Below are 17,954 nucleotides of genomic sequence, written 5' to 3'. Positions count from 1 at the left end.
ACATTGATCTGTGTATAGAGCAGGTCAAACAGTAGAACAGCGGGTGACAGAAACGGATGTGTGTGCCAGGTAAAAGACTTTATGCACATGAATGATGGCGTACTTACAAAAGATGAAGCGATGGCATTCACTTTTTTACATGTTTAAATGCTTCTACTTAGCTTCTGACCATTGGCTCAGGATCACCTGCTGATGCTGGGCTCAGGCATCTCCTGAAAGCCTGCTGAGCATGGTCACAGGGCTGCCTGCTAGTGGCCAATACGGGGGATCTGGCTGACCTTGCACACGAAAAGCTCTGGTTTAATGCATCTGCTTTGGATGTGGCTGAATTCTGTTTAGTAAATCCCCCAAGTTGGGCTTTTAGAGTTATGTCACCAATGTATTTTTGGCTAGAGTGGTCTTGTAAATTATTTCAGACACCTGCAGCTAATTGGGCTTTTATCTTTTAAAAGTAGTATCCTGAGGGATCTAATGTTTACTGTCTTCATGTGAATTATTCACTCTGCTTCATCTCCAAGTACAGTTCTGCCTATCAACCCCAAATGTGTTGCTACTCACGACATGAGTGAGCTGTGCAACATGCATGCTGTTGTCCATTAAGCTGTTATAGTGCAGATTTATCTCCTTTGAAAAGTGAAGAGACAAACATTAAGCAGCAATGAATAAAATCATTTTTAACTCTTGTATCGTATGGCAAACTGCCTGCACTGTTACACCATAAAATGTGTGAGATGACTGTGGAAGTCTGGAGCCTTTGGTGTGGATTCTTCATGAAATGCAGGCTGACCTTGTCTTCAGAGCTTGTCGTTTGTAGAGGGACACAGCTTTCCCTCTCCCTTTGCTGAAGCTAGCCAGTGGAAATTCTTCAAGCAAATCATCAGTGAAGCAGAGGGGTTGGAATTCAGGTTGGCATCAGGCTTGTTTATAGTGGTTAAGGCAGGTTTTTATAACATCTCTATTGCCTACTAGATGACAAGCAGTACTGGAAGTAGGCTTTTAAGATATTTGATACAGTTGAAATAAGTGGTTGTTTTCTATTTCTGCCTCAGAAGACACTCTTTTCAAACACTGATCTCACTTCTATGAATATAATGTATCCCATGAGTTAAGGAGCTACACTTCTGATCCACTGTATTAGTGTAGTTTTGAATTTTAATTACGTGATGTTTTTAATCTGTTGCCACATTAAGAGGAAATTTTGTAAAGAATTAGAACTATAGCTTTTTGTCCCCAAAGTTGGATTCTTTAAGTATCATTGGTTTCAGTACGGTCTGGTTTCTTCTTTCTGCCTAACAGCTGAAGGCAATACATGAACACCCTTCAGTGAGTCGATTTAATGCTAGGTGTGAGCTAGCTTATCATACGAAGAATGATTTCTTTTAGGCAACTGCCTATAATTGATGATATTGCTTAAATTAACTTCTTAACTTACTGTACGAGTGTACATCTGGATGTGGTAGAAATCATAAAATTATGGAGCAATTCATGTCTGAGGCGACCTCAGGAGATCAGACCAGGTTTTTGTCCAGCTGGTCTCAAAAGGCATTCACAGAGTTTACCCAGCTTCTCTTGGCTGCCAGGTCCCATGCCCCATTGTCCTCACTGAGTTCCTCTCTCACACTTCTGACGTTCACCTCATTGAGGAGCTGTGCTTTGTGTTCTCCTAGATATCGCAAGGCTGCTCTTAGGATTTCCCTGAGCTGCCTTTCCTCCAGACTGAACCAGCATCTTTTTTCTATTAATAGTTAGCAAACCCCAAGGAATTTGGAAGTGTTTCAGAAGGGGATATAGCATTCTTGGTTATGAAATGTCATTGGAAACAACATTAAAATAAGCTTCTCAAAAAAAAAAAAGAAATTAAGGTCTGCTTCGAATGGATATATTTTCCTGATGTATGTAACTCTTCTCTTATTCCATGTATTCTAAACAAGATTAAAGAAAAGGCAGCATGTTTGCATGCCAGCATCACTGGCTGAATACAGCTGGCTCTGAGCTCTCCTTAACTAGGTCTCCATCAGCATTGCTCACAGTGCTGGCTCTGGCTGGTGAGGGGTTGCAGAGTTAAAACCAGGCAGACAACATATACAGCAGCCATGCAGTACAAGCTTTGTTGTTTCTGGGGTTGGAGTAAACACAGAGGAAACTATGACCATAAAGACAGAAAGCATGTGAGAGGATAGCACTGCAGCTTTCTCATTTCTGAAGTTGTTACGCTCTCTGTAATTTGTGCCAAAAAGCCCCCAGTGATGGGGCCGTGTTGTGATGTGCTGTGAGCATTTGGGTTTCGTGGAACTTTGCATATGGAGTAACGCACGGTGTTTTAATTTTCTTCTTTCTTTTTTCTTCTATTTTTTTTTAGTTCCTCTAAAATTAAATCTGGAAATCTTCCCAAAAGAACTTTAGAATGTTATTTGTAACATGAGTCTCCATTTCTCTTTTATTTTGAAGTTACTTCAGAATTATCTGAGAGAATTTTTTACAGTCTGTCTTGAGATGATTAATTATGTTTAGGTAGAGTGTATCTTATTCTATATGTTGATGTTCTGTTGAACATTATTAAATGGATGATGCAGTGTTTCCTGCAAAACATCAAGTTTAATTTTTTTCTTTGTTCAACAGTTACAAACTTATTTTAAGAAATATCACATACAAATTTTGGAAAGTCCACATCTTCTGCATGACTTATCCAATATCAGAAAGAAGGAAAGCTTTTTCTTAAAAATACCTAAATTACACAAAGGGTGGGTTTTTCTTCCTTGCTAAGATGTATATCATGTTGTTATAGGGACCATCCATCACTTCAGCTCCATTTTTCTCCTGAAGTTGTTAGGATGCTTTGCTGTTCCATGTTTCTTTTTACATCCGTACTTTTTTAAAATTCTCTAGATTTCAGTGTTTTTACAGAAGGCATCCATCAGTCACATACTGGCCGTATGTTAATCTGAGTGACACACTTTAAATTGTGATGACTGTGCCAAGCAGTGTTGAGTGCCTGCAGTAGGTTAAGTGATTGCTGTGTATTCCTAGTAAGCTGTGCCAGCCAGGGCAGTGAGGAGATCTCCTTTGTGTCACTGGCCAAGCTTTAGGTGTCTAATCAAGATCATTAAGACTGTCGTGGTATTATTGTCTTCCACTCTGTTCTTCTGTATGAGAACTGCTGAATCACGGCCTGAACCTCTGACTGACCACGTGAGGTGAGCACTGGATCAGCCTTGGGAGCACAGGTGAAGGCAGTTCAGCTGTGTGATTGAAAGGGATGGAGCCTGGCTGCACCTCTCCTACACCCCATGGAAGGGCTGACTGCTCCTGAGGGAGGATCTCTCTCTGGAGATTGCTCCTCATGTGTGCCTACAACAGCGGTGAGCACTTTTCATTTGATCTCTGATTATCCTTTCCAGTGTGATAATCTTAGCAGCCTAACTTCTCTGTATACTTATTGATCGTACAGTACTTTACAACACCTGTATACTTATTGATCTTACATCTTCAAACTGGACTGGCAAGTGAAAGTAACTGCTCAGTGCTTGGTAGTTTCCTCTCTTGCTGTTACTAATAGATGTTTCATTGTGCCTCCTGTTGTACTACACTATTTAGAGGGGGGTTCTGTTGAAGTAGAACCCATAGTTGAATTGATCCCAAAAGCACTGCTTTAGATGTTATCCCTGTGAGTCAGGTAGCACATCCACATGCAGGAATTTAACGCTATTTCTGCTTTGTTCAAGAATTCAAAGGAAAGGAGGCAGCGCTGAAACCACAGCTTTTTTTTAAAGCTTTCAGTGAAAGAACACCATGAGTTCTTGAAGTTGTTTTGCTCTTGGTTGTCGTGATGGATCTCTGTAGTTGGGGCTTTTTGATCAGAGGCAAAGATAGAATCCTAAACTTTGGACTTAACCAACGTGTTGGTTTAGGTTTTTTTTTAAGTAAAACGCATGATTTTATAGTTGGAAAGAATAGCAGTGGGAGAAAACAAATTGGTAACTGCTAAAGTCAGCACAAAACATGAGGAGGGGAATCTGGGATTGGCAGTACACTAAATTTCTAAAACCTATAGCAGTTACTGCATTCCTTTTTGTAATCAGTGGTGACCAATGTTGTTAAGGAAAAAAGCATCAGAGAAGGAAAAAATGTCACTGGGAAACATTAGAGGAAACTAAAAACAGATTTTCTTACGTATTTAAAAATACTAACTTCATTACAAAATGCAGTTAGGTGAGAATAAACCTAAATGCACAATATGAAGTGTGTAGCATTTTTTTGCATTAAAAAAAAATTGCAATTCAACTGCAACTGCATCCCAATTCCAGTTCTTCACTGAAGTGCATAGAAGAGGTCCAATACTGATTTCCTCTCACCACAGCTCAGTGCCTTTTGGTTGGCTTTGTGTTCAGTACTATAGCACTGCTTTTAGTTTGAGAAAAGTTTTTCTCACTTTAAAGTGGCAGTGTGACGGAAGATAGAAACAACTCGTAAACCTTTCCTCTATCTGGCAAAGACGTTTTCACTGCTGATAAGGAGCACAGGCTGTACCTCACCTCACTTCTGGCTTGAGGATTTGCCTACGTATGGGTTGTACTGTAACTGACTGCTTTTGTCTGTTACAGGGTATTTTGTAGGTCTGGTTGCATTTATCCAGTTTTGGTTGCCTGCTTTCTGGCAAGTGTTTTGGTAGTGGAAGAAGATACAGCAGGTATCAATAGCCTTTAAGAGAAGCAGCCAAGAGGCTGCTGTGTTTTACCCATTGCCTTTAACTCTGTGCATCCGTGAGTAAATTTAGTAGAGCTGGCATTATTTCATAGTCTGAAGCCTATTCTTGGTGGAGTTTTGATGCAGTGTCCACCAAGCTTTACTAATGTGACTTTAAAGCACTGAATGTTGTAGTAAACATAAATATTAACTCTATTTCTCCCTTTCAAATAATATATTGTTATTTTTCAGGTTCAGATTTTGGCATCTCCTTTTATGCTGAATAATTATGTTTCAACAGTTTTCATTTGCAGATTTGTAGTTTTCCAAAACATTCAGCTTAGCAATCAAGCAATCAAGTCTTCTGTGTGGTTAAAATAGCACCAGGATCTTCGTTTGGAGGTTCTGGTTTTTTGGGGGTTTTTTGGGTTTTTTTTGTTTGTTTTTTTTTGCATGCACCAATATTCAGTATTGTTGCTTATCAATATATTTGAGGTTTCTCTTTTCTTTTTTTTTTTTTCCAAAAATAATCACATCTTTAAGCACAAAAGGCAAATGTTTTCTCTTGTTCTTGCCGTAGTTCAAACAATAACATCTCTGATTTCTATATAAAATGCGTTGCCCTAATATTTTCAGACATTGCAGGATGTTTTTGTTCTGGGAAAGCCCATGATATTGTCAGTATAATTCTGATATATTTGAAGTCCCCTTTTCAGTTCTGGGTCCTCAGTAATACTTTGTGTTTAAGAGACTCTCTTCTGTTTATTTCTTTCATAAAATAGTTGGCCTCTTTTTCTACTGGAAGCTGGGAACGGGGAATTCAGAAGGATTCAAAATAGGATTTGAAAGGTCACAGCAACTGAAACAGTTGTTAAATTTCTGGCAGACAGACTTAAGCCTATGGGGCTTTCATTCACATCCTCCTATTGCTTCTTCAATACAGTCCTTTTTACAATCCCATTCTTTCCCAGAACCAAAGAGACAACGTTTCTTTTATGCCATTTAAATAATGATTGAACTAAAATGAAAACACAGAGGTCTATCTTTCAAATATAGAATATTAGAAGGACTTTATCTGTGTATAAATACTGTAAATAGATTGTTTAGAATTCACTAAAAATGTGAATATATAATTATTGTAATGACCTTTCCCTATTTCTTTGCAATGGTTTACTTTCCATTTTCTTGATCAGGCTAGGTTACTCTTGCCAAGTACAGGCAGAATGGCAAGGAAAGTGTTGATATAGAACACTGGATATTTCTCTGATAGGTAACACGTTTCTTTAATAAACTTCTTTTTTATGTTATTGCCATCTTGTATCTGAGTGAAATCATACCAAATATATGTATATATTACAGATAAACGTGTCATGAGCTTTCACCTGATGGACAGACAGCAGGGTTCCTGCCACTGGTTTCTTACACGGCTTCTTTGTTGCCTGAGGCATTTTCACATCTATTGGGTTGAATATTAACTAGAAAATAATAACAGGATGCCTCACCACTGCGTGACTGTCTCAGGAAGGAGAGGTAAACTGAGGAGACAAGTATTTTGGAGCTTTGTAGTTAAAATGAAGGGTTTATTGGCAGCTAGAAAGAGAAAATACCAAGGGAAAATAATGAAGTTTGCTTGCTGTTTCCTTTTAAATCTAAGAAGTAGTTGTCATTGCCTGCTGACTCATGTTTTCCCCATTACAAGTAGTGGAACCAAGTGATTTGTTTGGGTTAATTAGCGGAAAATGGCAAAAGTTACTTGTACAGTAATTCTGTTGTGAGCTACCAGTGAGAGTTCGAGGGGAAGAATGGAAAGCATATATGTATGTTTGTGTGTGTAAAGAGCTAACTTTTTTTATTTGATTTTTCATATAGCATTGATATTTTTAATGATTATGTCATTTGTGGAGATATGCAATTTCACAGCAAACATAATCAGGATTGAGTGTAAGCTGAAAGCACCTTGTGAAGTAATTCCACGTGTTTGCTTTATGATGTGAGCAGCAGTCATGGCCCCATTTGTGCAGACTGGGAGCTGCTATTTCCTGGAACTCCAGCAATGTTCCCCCTTGTGTTCTCTTACGGAACAGGCTGGGCTAAAAACAAACAAACATCTGTAATTTCTACAGAATATGCTGCTGTGGAGGAATGCATTTGTGTTGTGTAGCAACTTGCCTCGTTGAAGAAGAACTTTAGTGCTGGAACTTTTTCAAAGCTCAGACAGACCTTTCCAGTTCACCTGTTTTACTGTAATTTCTGCCTGCTCTTTGCCATACACTCTTTGCATTCTCTTTACTTTGTTATCTGGAAGACTGGTGAAATGACTGAAGCAGTTATTTTTGAGGTACTTGCTGAATCTGTCTCTGAAATGTCTTCGTGACATAAGGTAAGTGGCAGAAGCTTGTGGCTGAGGGGATGCTCTCCCTGCAACTGATGATCACTTATGGCAGTGCATCCCCTCTGCAGAGGCTGCAGGCCTCGCTGTACCCTCTGGGTCAGTGCTTGCACAGCTCAGGGCTTTTTGCTTCAAAACCAATGGTTTCCTCTTTTGGAAAATGGCAACCTCATCAGCCAACAATTTCAGAACTGGGATACTGTTTATTGCAATAGCAGGAGCCTCAGAAGTTTTGTTCGAGTCTTAGCCAAAAACTTTTCACTTAACTCCCATAGATATCGGGCTCTTTCTTCATCCAGGTGCTTTATTTTTTGGCACCATGGGTTAGGAAGCTGTTTGATACGGAAGCTGTGCAGTTTCTGACCTACCAGTACTTGCCTCTAGCCAGTTGCAATGCTCCAGCAGCTCTCCAACTGTTCTTTTATCCCGCTTGCTCACTTTACAACAGCTGTTTGCCTGAAATAGTCAGTGTCAGGAGATGAAATCTTTGGTGGCAACATTATTCATTCTTGCTTCAGTGCTGTGATGCACTGTCTGCAGATTGTTTTGCTGCTACTGATTTTGTGGCTGGGCCATTAGTCACAGTGAGGAAACAATCCTTTTTTTCCATGCCTTCTCCTTTCTGATCAGATAGACTGCAGCTGCCCAAGCAATTCTGCTGGCAGATGTGGGGCTGTCGGTAGCAGCTGGAAGGAAAATGGGGCAGGAAGGACAGGCCAGGCTTAAGTGGCCCAGGATACTTGTCTTATGAAACTGTGTTTCAAAAGAGAAACAGAAAAACAGAAATAACCTGACAGAGAATTATCTGTTCCACCACCTGAAACAAGCTAATTCGGCCCTAACCACGAAGTAAGATATCTTCTCCCACGGTTTGAAAGATCCTAGATGCTGTTAAGGAGCTTCTAATGAATCAGCAGTTTTATTTTATTATCTTTACCTTCACTTCTTTCCTTGAATGCTGTGCTACTGGTGCAGCATCCTCTGTTTTGGGCCCCAAGTGACATCATGCCACTGCTACTGAATGTACATCATGAGCCTTGAGTGACTTGAGAGATTTCAGTTTTCCTGTATGCATTCAGCCTGGCCACAACCTTTCTAATCAGTTAGTTCTGATTGATGGATTATTATGGGATGCAAAAGCATTATTTTTTTTGTTTTTACTCTTTCAAAATTGATGAATTGCAAAACAGTGTTGGAGGCTGGCTCACTTAGTTTTGTTTCAAGTCAAATACACATCAGTATAATTTTGTGTGGGGCTGTTTAACTTACTTGATATTTTACTTGGCTTCTGTGAAGACATCTGAAAAACATGGCAATGTATTCCACACAGCCAATCAAAGTGAACTTATCCTGCCTTGGTATGTTATTATTTGTAATATTAATAAGGCACAGTGATCCAAATATGATGAGCACAGGAGCCAAAAGAGTTTGCAGTGCTGTGGTAGTTCCAGCCTGGTAATGGCACAGGTTGAAGGTAACCCATGTGGGTTTAGCTGCCCAGGTGGCTGAAATGCTTTAATGGCTCCTTTTCCTTTCAAGAGTGGATTTAAAAAGATGGAGTTCTCTCAAGCTAACTTGAATTAATTTGCAATAGTGCTAAGGTTATTTTTAATTAATAAGCATTAACCAGTTTTCATTAAAGCAAGCCATATTTTAGCCTAGCAGTTCTTTGACCAGTGCCATCATTTAAAAATCAGAAGTTTTCTTTAAACCATCCCTTCAGAGGGTTAGAGAGTTGTGAAAGGTGCAGGATGTTGGATTTTTATTTCTTTCATTTGTCCTGTAAAGTTCTTACTGAAAATTTCTTAGGCCATTGTGTCTGACAGATTCCTCTAAACCTGAGTATTGTATATTTTAAAATAATTCTAAATCGACTAAAATCTTTAGCAGGTTTGTCTGCCTTTTATTCCTATTTCAGTGAGGGGAGATGAGCAGAGCTCCCTCTGTGTGGGAATTAGAGCAGCCAAGAGAAAACCTGGGATTGAAATAACCTCAAATATTTTTTCTGTCTCTCTGCCTTCCAGTCTGTAGAGTCAACATCTATACTTTCATCTTATGGGATGAAAATAATCATAAATAGAGTTAAATGTTCCCTTGGATCAAAGAGCTGGTACTTTTCATACTAATTTAATGCCATAATGCCCCAATGTGTTCTCTGTATCTCACTTTTTGTGGAAACTTCAAGTAATTGCAGAATTGCTGGACATGCATTAGCTGACCAAGCAATGCACTGCTGCATGCTGTGCGTTCACAGCATCACCCTTCTGTGCAGTGTGACATTGGCGAGGAATTTGGGATGAATGCACACAGGGAACAGAAGCTGCTTGTGCTTCCTCAGACATAGTGGACAGGAACAAAGAAACAGTATGAGCAGCATAGACTTCTACAAGAACAAAATCTATTGTTGCTGACGGTTGTTTGAAACATTTCTGCAATGCCAGCTGTTTATATTCACGTAGAATTGCCTCAGAGCTGCACTGACAGTGAATGAGTTACACGGCAGCTCGTACTGGTGTTACCATCTCTGCTTTGTTCTGCAGCAGTGCCTAGCAATAGTGCAAATATTTACACACACATCAAAGTGCATTCCTGCTGACTGCAGCTTTGGCACTGAAAAACCAAATAAGGCGTGTATAAGTACGTTTTGCCTGGCAACTGCAAGTGCTTTCTTGTCGTGGGTTTGCCACGGAATTAGCATCGCTGCCCCAAAAATTCTTCTGTAGTTGACAATAGAAAATAGTTAACTTCAAATCATCCTCGCTCTGAGAGGTTTACCCTATGGAGTCCTACGGAGTTGCTAAGTAATTGGTGTTACAGTGTTCTGATGTAATGATAGCTCCTCATCATGCTTTTTGGCTCTTTCTCTGTGATTTGTAGCTCCAATTTTGATTAGTTAATCATTTTTTAACTTCTGTTATTAATGAGTTGGCTGCATTATACCTTTACACGTACAGTAATTGTCAAAATATTGAATGCTTTTGAGTACCAAAAATCTCCTGTAGGTGCTTGTATCTTCTCGAGTATATTTCACTCTTGATTATGCTAAGAATGTGTTTGGTAAACTGAGGTGTTGGATTTTTTAAATCCAGCTGTCCAAAGCACATGTTTGGATGTACAAGAAAAGAATTCAGTGTATGAAGTGTTCTATGAGAATAGATTTGTCCTACATAGCTGTATGTTTAAACACTGATCTGGTCCTTATGACAGCTAGACAAATGAGGGCTATTGTACTGCATGCATTAGGGAATGCTGTGGACATGGATATCGTCTGGGTGGAATTGAAAAATGAGTGTGTTTTGATTTAAGTACCTATCACACAAGAAGTTCTCATCTGTATTTGTGGAAATGCAGATTCGCCTTCATTGCTGTTGCCTGGAAGAGATGACAATACAGCTAGTGCATAAGGTACCTTAAGAAATGGAGGAGATGGCTACCTATTGACCCAGATCCTCTCTGTTATTGGAAATTCACCCGAAGTAATGAGAGGTTGACCTCTTAAACAGTTTAGATCCCTCTCAGAGAAATGAAAAGTGGTATGTTAGGTCCTTCAAATGGGACATAAACATTCGTACTTGCTGAGACAAATGTTTGCCCACAAGGCAGTGAACAGCCCGTAGGGCTCTTTCAAAAAGCCCTTCTCTGAGTTTTATTTCATCAGGACTTCTCATACCTTTGCTATCATTGGACTATCAGTTGGCAGTCAGTATTAAGGACTAATGATAACTTAAGATTGTTAGAATATTTAATTTTGTCCTCTTCCTTGTGCCATCCTTCTTTCTTTTAGTTTCTCTCTGCATAACTTGTATTACAAAGGCAGCTTGGTGGAGGGATGGAAGTGGTAGTGCCACAGAGCAACTGGTAATCTATATTTGAGCATATTATATGTATTGGCTAATGAAATAAAAACCCTCTTATCTCAGTTGCGTTTACATCAGAAGAACATATCTTAAAGAACTCCAGTTACGGTACCAATGTGCAACTGTTCTTTTAATAGCAAAAGTGGAGTTCATCAGTTACCAGTAGTTGAAGGCAGGCTCTTGTCCTTGATGCAGTCAAAATGAAAGAACTGCAGCGGTAAATACCAAGCAGAAACTGAATACCTTGTCGGGAAACTTTCTTAGTCAAGCTGTGAAGGCAGACGATGCCTAATGCTGTGCTTATTGAGATGAACTGCATGCTTTTGGTTATGTCCCGTGATCGTTGTTTTGTGGGTTTTGTTTTTTTGTTTTTTGTTTTTTTTTTAAAGCATCAGGGTTCTTGGAGAAAAGCTCACAGAGCTTTAGAGCCAAGACATTAACTAAATTCAGATGCTTTTATTTATGTAATGCTTAAAATGTGCTGTCTGGACTAGCTTGATAATGTAAACTGCACAAGAGCAAGTTGGGCCACACTTGATAATCAGCATCTCTGTGGTATGTCAGATACCAAGCTGTGTTATCCTTGCATTAAGGCATCAAAAGGCTTACAGGGAGCCCTGCTGCATCTTTCACAAAGAAAAATATTTGAGATCTACAGTGTAATTTGCTTCCATTGTACAGGAAGAAGACACAAACATAGCTTCATTTCTTATTAATTCTTTCGCTAATGTAGACGCATCTGCTTCCTTTTGTACTGTGCCTCATATTGAGTTAATCATCAAAAAGCACTGAGTTATACTTAACCACAGCAGTGGAGTGGGGGGGTTCAAAATACAGTATAATAAATGATGACTAATTAACAGCTGCTGCTTGTTACGTGCACCACAGGACCTTGTTTTACCGAGCAGAAGGTGCTGCATTGCTTTAACCTTAGATCAGCTGGCACAGAAACGTTGTGGCTGTGTTGCAATGTCTGGGTGCCTTTCTGATGTGTTCGTCTATATGCATACAGCAGTAAGTTTGTGTTATAGGTTTACCAGCCTCTGTGGTCCTTGGGCAGGCAATAAGGAGAAGAATTCAGCTGACTTCAGTTATTCAGACTTCTGGCTAACAGCAGCACAGAAGTGCATGTAAAATTAGACAGGAATGGTAAAATTATTGGAAGGGAAACTGCTTTTTATTTGAGGAGAACGGTGACAAACTGAGTCATTGACTGCAGAAATCATGGTTGAATCAAGTATGAAAAACAATGTTATGGAAATGTGCAGAAGGAAAATAAATGGCAACGGAAATAGAGTGGCGGCCAACAAGTGAAGCTGTAATCAACTGAAGGATAAAAACAGAGCAAAGCAACTTCCTTGTCCATTTGCTGTTGCTACACAGGCTTAGGGCTGCTGCTGAGAGACCTCCCAGGCCCAGGGTGTTAGGCACCGTTCTGGAGCACTGACCGAACCTCACAAGGCTGCTGTGTGCTCGGACAGTGAGCCTCAGCCAAGGGATCTGCAGCTCCAGCTCTGGCCTGCTGGAAAAATACAGCTCTGAAACTACTGGACACAGAGCACTTCTCATATGTACACGTCTGTACAGCAGCACATCTTGGTAAACTTCTGCAAAGATTTTCCCCGTCAACAGTGCAAGCCATAATGCTGTTCTCTAGCCTTCTCCCCAGATTACCCTTTCCCTGCTGTTCCCTACTATAAAGGGAACTTGCACATTCAGGCTGGCTTTAGTCTTTAGTCTGACAGAAGGCAGACAGTCGCTGTGCCGTGGGTAACGTGATGGTTACACAGAACTTCCGTGCGCATTTTTGTGCAGTTTTGCAGTTGTGCATTTTGTGCAGTTGTTCCTTGGTTCTGAGCACGCTGGAGGTTCTGTGTCACTCACACACCCCAGCAGGGCTGTTTTACTCAAGGGAAATGCTTAGTTAGGTGGCAACTGCATTTATCCTGCGATGTAATGGCAAGTGGTGAAACTTCACCGATCCATTTGCAATTTGCAAACTGTTCATTTGCAGCATAATTTGGTTGTAGGAGAAGAGTGTTTGTCTTTTCTTGGTTTCAGTTCCCTTAATTGCACAAAATGAAACACTGTGTCACAACTTTTAAGATCTGTTGTACTTTCAACTCCCAAGTCTTTGTACTTTGGTCCTTGACTTCGGCACTTTCAGAATTCTACCATTCATTTTTATTGTTTCAAAAACAGATTTTGCCCAAGCAAAATTTTTGTCTCAAGCAGTGGTAATAACTCATTTTCATAGCCGTAATTTATTACATATTCTGATTGCTACAAATTGGTATTTAAGCTTATCCAAAAAGTATGCTGCAGTCTTTCTAAGTATGGGATGAAAATTGACCTCTGACATGCCAACCATTTCTGTAGTTCTGTTTTAACTGAAATTTACTTAAACACACCATTTGGCTCTTTGGAGGAAAAAGAAAAAAAAGCCATTCTTTCCTCTAAATTAAATCACTGTGCTCAATAGCATGTCTTACTTAGAAGTCTTTGTATGCAGTACTTCTTACAGAATTTAAAGTGAATGGTAAGTGTGAAGCGTTGTTCCATCTAGGAGCAGAGTAGGACGTTTTCTTTGTCAATGGTCTAGAGGGAAGTTTGCCTGCCTTGAGATAGCTGCTGCCCTGCCAGATCTGCTCTGCATTCCTAGCCAGGCCTCGTAAGCTAAACACGTTGCAATAGTTTTCTTAGAAGAGTCTTTGATGCAGTTTTCAACAGTTCGAAGTATTTTAAGAGCACAGATTACAAGCTTACTTGCCCAGCTGGCTCTGTGTGAGTGTGTGCATGCATCTTCCTTGTGAGAAAGGGGAGATGGTGTGCTCAGTCATAATGGCTGTGCCTTCAGGATTGGAGGCTGGTTCTCTTTTAGGCACAAAGTTCCCATAGGATTCCCTGCTTGGAATCCTGAAGGGTCTGGGAAAACCATTTCTGTCCAGAAGTAATAATAGCATTATTTTTTGATCATGAACTGACATTTAAAAGTCATCTGAGGAAAGATGCTTCTTGATTGAAGACAGGCTTTGTTTAATGCAGCTGTAGCTGATCTTTCCCATCTGGTATCGCAGTACTTGGAGTGACATCTCCAGCTGAATGGGGTTTGTAGGGTGACGTTCCCAGGAGACCTGAGAGCAGATGGGGTTATTCTGCTGTGCTGGTCGCTGCTCGCCTCTTGTCCCCTGGGGAACGCCTGGAAGAGTGGCAGCTGCTCAGCAGGGAACGTAAGCTGATAATTCAGAACCTGCCAAGTGTATTCTGAACTCTAGTGATGTGAGGACTGTTGCAGCTTTTTCACGCTATGTGCCTAATGTTTCCACTTAGGTGCCAGGTGTCCATGTTCTACCTGGGCGATACAGGCACTACATTTTAAACGTGGCATATGAAAGGTAGATGGTGTTGCTGTTTCCTGTCTCCTACACCCTCAGTGTTTAACATTGCTCACTTCATCTGAGCAGTTCAAGAATCCCACTGCTGCCCATTGTCATCCTGAGCAGCCATCCCAGCATAGGAACCCAGCCCTGCACAGCTCCTGGTGAGGTATTGCCAAGCACTGCTCCAAAGCCCGCTGTCACTTCAGGTTCAGAGTTTAACACAGCTGAAAAAAGAGAAGTAGATGTTCCTATCTGGCTTTTTTTTTCTTCTGTGTTTGGTAGATTGCTAAAATATGATCTTTCCTGCTAAGAAGCTGGATCTTATCCTGAATCCTGTAAGCTTCACACAACATCAGATTCTCACAGCATACAACTGATTGCCAAAGCTCTTGCATTTATTAAGGCACAGCATAACTGCTTCCTGTGTGCAGAACTCACCAAAGCAGTCTTTCCCATGTACCAGGAAGCTGTTACACAACAGAAAATTATACACTTTGTGCTCTGGTTTCTGTACAACATAAAATTGTCCCTCTGCTCTGTGCTGTGACACCACCTGCAGTGTTGTGTCCAGATGGGAGTCCTCAGCACAGGAGAGCTGTGGACCTGTTGGAGTGTGTCCAAAGGGCCACACCAATACCCCAGGGATGGATGGATGTCCTCCTATGAGGACAGGCTGAGAGCTGCAGCTGTGCAGCGTGGAAAAGGGAAGGCTGCAGGGAGACACTTCAGTATCTAAAGGAGATGTAAAAAAGGAACAGGCTTTTTAGCAGGGTCTGTTATGACAGGACAATTTTATGATTTCTATGATGATAAGATACCAGCCACTAGCTAGAAGTAAAAGGATCAATTGTGGCAGCTACAGAGGTACTCGTTCACAAATGGCAGTGGGTACAACCACTTCCTCAGTATTCTTTATTGAGAAAGAAAGCCTGAAAAACTTCTGGCATCAGAGGAGCACAATTCCACAAACAGTAAAGCTGAAGATAGCACTGTGCTGCTAGGCTCGTGTCCTGAGAGCAGGCACGTTTTTGTACTATAGCTACTATGCACTTTGTTTCCCTTTATACATCTTTGTTTCCAGACTGTGGCCTTTATCCGCACTGGATACTCTAAAAGCTTAAATTGGCAAATTCCATGTGTTTTATGTCATCTGGCGTTCTGCACAAACCCCCTTCAGTTTGTCATAAATTCCTAAACCAGAGCAAGGTCACATCTGGTAGCAATTTCAGTTTGCCAGATGAGGCATAATCCTATAAAATCAAACTCATTCTCTCCAGTGCCTTTCAGAGATGAGCTCTCCTGCTCCTTTTCCTAAGACATAACACTTGCCCTGTGAGCTCTGCAGAATGACTTAGGCTGGCAGTCTGTTCACACTTCATATGAACTGCAGCGTTTGGAACGCAGGTTGGTAAAAAGGACATAAGGCAGCCCAAGCAAGTAAGCGTGCTCAAGTCTCCAAAATACCAAGCTGTGTCTGGATTCTTTTCCTTTGCAATAGCATGTCCCTGTAGGATGCAGTCATAAGTGTTCATCCTCAGTGTTTGGATGCACGTGGATCTCCTCTTGCTCTTTGACCAAACTCCTCTTGCTGCGTAACGCCCAAACAACGCACACGTAGCTGCTTCTCTTACGTGCTTTAAGAATACTTGCAGCAAAAGTTACGTTCACGGTAATTCAAGATGTTATTGAAGACAAAATTACTGAGAGCCATAACAAAACGATGGGATGACTGCTCACTGGCGACTCTCAGCACACTGTAGAAATTGTAAGCAGCTCCGTTTCCCACCAAAATGGATGTTCAGCAGCAGGCAGTCGCGTTTTATCATTTTCCACTGGCCCACCGTATTTGGAAAAGCCACTGCTTTGAGATCTCATTGCCTTTGCTATGTTAAGCTTTCAGAGCACTACACAGAGATTGCTGATCCCGTTCCTCTAAAGGAATATCAATTGTGTCAAAGTTAACTAACTCACAGAGGTTTGGGTGGTGATTCTTTGTGAAATGAGGATGTATTATAATGCATTACTAAGGAGAATTAACAGAACCTAACTAACTACATTTTCACACTTCTGTACTTCTTGCACGAGGACTTCCCAGACCTTTGTGGAGCACAGGCCTGTTTGTTTTTTTTTCTCTGAGGTGACCAAATTAAATGTCCTGCAAATTGTACTTAAAGAAGAATAATCGTTAAAAATTCTCTGGAAGCCTTCTTGTCTACTCCTCTGTCACCAAATTTATGCCTGTTTGAATGTGTTTATTTACAGGCTAAATATCCCAACATCGTAATCCTTCCAGAAGGACTGGAGGGAGATCACATAATTCTAAGGAACCCTCAGCTTCCCGGGTAAGGCAGTAAGTGGGATTTTGTTTGTATTGTTTTTAAGCAAAAGAGACAGATTTTACTTACCAGAGTGGGGTGATTTATGCACAGTAATGATTTCTGATAGTCCTGCTCCAGTATTGAGTCACTCCTTGCTTTACAGTAACTTCTCTAAACACAGAAATGTGGCGATGCTGTTACAGTTCAGTGTTATCATGGCACACTGAAAACAATCAGAGGCAGAGAGGGGAAAAAAAATGTGCCTGTAGATGCTGTTTCTGTGTGGTCCTATAAGTAAGCCAGCTGCAAGGCCACCTTGAGTACCTGCTGCTGCATTTTAGGAAAAACATGGTGTTTTGGAAGCTCATTTTATAACAAATGATCTAAATTCCAAGTTTAGTAATGTGAGACACATCTTCCCTCCCATGCTTCAAAAAAATATGTCAAGTTCAAGGAGATTTATTTCATCTTGCCCTTCCTCTGCTATTCGTTTGGTCTTCCTGGGCATGGCTGCATTTATTGCTGTGCGTGATCCTAAAAAGGCCAAACCTCTGTAAGTGTGGATCTCATCCCCAGCCCAGAACATCGTGCTATTTACGGAAATGCTTGTGAAGTTGTTCTCTTGTTTTCCTGCTGTATCTAAAACACCTGACCTGAAGTTGCAGAGAAATCTCTCTTCACTCTGCTTAGCACAATCTTTTTACCACTGTGCTACAGGAACTTAGAATTTATGAGACAAATACAAGAGCAGGAGGGAGGAAGAAAATGTCCTAAGGTTGAAAAGTTGTATGTACCTGGAAATGAGTAACATCTCATCAGCAAATTATTGGTTTTCTTTGGTTCAAAAATGGAAATATTTCTGATTCCCAAATACAAAGATCTGAGAGTTGCATCACATACATGATGTGAACTTCACGCTCTTGAACACTTTCTGCTTTGAAGAAATGAAGCCAGTTGCCTGGTTAGCATCTAACTTTCCTCTGGCTGTGTGCAGGTTTGAATTAACGATTGTTTGGAAGGTGCATATCAGCGAAGAAGGGACAACTACACCTGTTCTGGACCTCCTGCCCAAAGTACCGGAGCAAGGTAAAACCACTCCTTGCAGAGGCCGTTTCTGAGCTTTTAAGTAGAATGCCACACACACCTTTTTTTTTTTTTTTTTTTTTGCTCAGCATGTCCTTAGATAAAATGGAAATACATCTTGCAGAGTCCAGCCAGGCAAACAAATGGAAATATAGCAAGCTACTGAGCTTCACCTCCAACATATTTTATTTAAAAGCAATTGCAAAAACAAGTACATCTTGTTTTAGGCAGCAGGCAATCTGTC

At 40.6% G+C, this 17,954-nt stretch overlaps 1 protein-coding gene across 2 annotated transcripts in view; it reads left to right on the top strand.

Annotated features, from left to right (window-relative positions):
* CENPP (centromere protein P) overlaps positions 1-17,954 on the top strand; it is a 121,927-nt gene that overhangs the window by 103,484 nt on the left and 489 nt on the right. For both annotated transcript variants that reach the window (XM_010718395.4, XM_010718393.4), the window contains exons 7-8: positions 16,572-16,651; positions 17,622-17,713. In XM_010718395.4, the coding sequence (XP_010716697.1) occupies positions 16,572-16,651; positions 17,622-17,713 (172 nt within the window). The remainder of the gene's footprint in view (positions 1-16,571; positions 16,652-17,621; positions 17,714-17,954) is intronic.

The sequence above is a fragment of the Meleagris gallopavo genome, chromosome 14 (genome assembly GCF_905368555.1).
Source record: "Meleagris gallopavo chromosome 14, MGAL_WU_HG_1.1, whole genome shotgun sequence".
Classification (NCBI taxonomy): domain Eukaryota; kingdom Metazoa; phylum Chordata; class Aves; order Galliformes; family Phasianidae; genus Meleagris; species Meleagris gallopavo.
This window is presented reverse-complemented; position numbering and strand designations above follow the sequence as displayed.